We start from the raw sequence: 2,010 nt of genomic DNA, 5'->3' as shown, positions 1-2,010 counted from the left end.
GAAGGATTCAATGATAATTTCAGGAAGGTTATTGATTTTTAGCGGAAAACATTCCTGTATTTTGCGAGACATGTTACTGGCAGAAAATGAGCACATCAGCTGCCCATTATTTTCTCGGAACGTTTCCGAATTGTTTTTACAGTGTAATTGATTGCCACTGTTAGGGAGAACTTAAACAACGAAACTTTTAATTACATTCACCTCATTTTTCTAACTTTTTAGCAACTTTAAGTTGAATGTCCATTTAATGCGATAAATAAGCAGCATTTAGTTTTGAAAACCTTTTCAAAGGTCATTTTCTCTTTCTCCCCTCAAAAATTTTTGTAGTCGTTTTTTTTTTACACCCAAATCTTTTTAGTCAACTGATAATTCTGATGAGATTCATTAGGGAATCACCAGGAGGTGGCCCCCTTCTGTGCTAACTGTAATCTAACCCAGCATCTGTTCGCATTAATTTCCTTTTTCAGAAACTAATAGGAGGGTGATTTTGTTTATTTTGCTGTGTGCTTTGCGTCGCCTGTTCTTCAAATTTATACGCAGAGTTGCCAACTTTTGAAAATCCAAAATCGTAGTATTTTGCAGTGGGCGGAAGGGGGGCATACCCGCTACCGCACATTTAAACAGTGATGAATTTTCAACAGTATAAAGAACAAAAACAATGATATTTAACAAATTTCAAATATGATACAGAAAATATTGATACGGAATAAAATAAAAATTATATTCTTCACGGAATTTTTGGCAGTTTTGCCGCTTTTTTGCCGAAGATTCAATGACTGGATCAGCGTCGCGACCTAAACACCGATCCATCTTTACACCATGCAACTTTCGAAGAGCGATGTTTGTTGCGAGAGACCATCAGCACACGTGTAGAAGTTTGATTTTCTGAACTTATCGTTTTTTTTTGGGGATTATAAATTAAAAAAACAAAAAATCGTAATTTTTGGACCCGCTATCGTAGCTTTGTAGTTTAAAGCTGTAATTCGTAGAAACTACGATTTTTTCGTAGCAGTTGGCAACTCTGTTTATACATAATAAAGCGAAAACGTTGTTCAAGAAAGGTAAAAAAAAAGAAAAAGAAGAAAATGCAAACAGCACTACTTGAAGAAAACTTTACGTAAAGAACTTGAAAATGATCCAAAAATTCGATAATTTGATCCGTTTAGCGCCATAAAAGTTTTCATGTAAAAGTATGATCGTTTTTCATATCGCAAAAAACACCTGTTAACGCGTAATCCAAATCGGTAGTCACAGTCGCTCTATGCAGCTTCACCGTAAGAAAATTCCGAAACATCACAGATTTTTCCCATTCAGCATATTAGGGATTTGACGGTTTTTGCCAGCTTCCTGTGAAAAATATGTGTTTTTGCGAAAACGTTTTCTAAATTGCAACTAGTTTCATGAATGCCTGCTTCTTGCGGTTGTAGAAATCATTTTTAGCTACCAGTATTAAAATTCGTTCCTTTTATTATAAGATGTTTCGCCTTCATCTTTGTTCTGGCGCTTTCCGATTGACTGACCACGGCTACCTGCAATCGGCCTGCCCTGTAGTGGCATGGACAGACCAAAGCCCATTCTCTGAATCTTGTATCTTTGCTGGTATTGCAGGTCGAATAAACTGTTCGGTATTTGCTCTTCGGTCATATTTGCTTTAGAAGCCTTCCTGGTAAATCAATTAGGTGCCAAGAAAAAGGCGAAGTTTGCTCTGAAGGTTTCTGATTTATTTCGGAAACGTGGCTGGTTTTTATTGGAAAAAGTGAAATTTTCTGAAAAGATTCCTGGTTAATTTCAGGAAGATCACTGACTTATAGTTGGATACCTTCCGGTTTTTGCCACACATATTACTGGCGGAAATTAAGCACATTTGCTGCTAAGAATGTTTCGGATTTTTTTTTTTTAAAATAATGTATGCCTGTATTATCTTATGCGGGACAGATTGGCTTCTAAGTCCATAAAACCTTTTTTGTACTTTCTGTTTATCGCAGTCCCGGATAATAAGAAAATATCAAT

The 2,010-nt window shown here is 36.1% G+C and overlaps 1 protein-coding gene across 1 annotated transcript in view; it reads right to left on the bottom strand.

Moving 5' to 3' along the window:
• LOC129228387 (sphingosine-1-phosphate lyase-like) overlaps positions 1 to 1,644 on the bottom strand; it is a 111,448-nt gene extending 109,804 nt beyond the window's left edge. The window contains exon 1 of the mRNA XM_054863064.1: positions 1,530 to 1,644. Within this exon, the coding sequence (XP_054719039.1) occupies positions 1,530 to 1,644 (115 nt within the window). The remainder of the gene's footprint in view (positions 1 to 1,529) is intronic.
• Between the last annotated feature and the right edge of the window lie 366 nt (positions 1,645 to 2,010).

This window comes from Uloborus diversus, chromosome 8 (assembly GCF_026930045.1).
Source record: "Uloborus diversus isolate 005 chromosome 8, Udiv.v.3.1, whole genome shotgun sequence".
NCBI classification, from domain to species: domain Eukaryota; kingdom Metazoa; phylum Arthropoda; class Arachnida; order Araneae; family Uloboridae; genus Uloborus; species Uloborus diversus.
The sequence above is the reverse complement of the archived record's forward strand: the minus strand, read 5'-3'. Positions and strand labels throughout refer to the sequence as shown.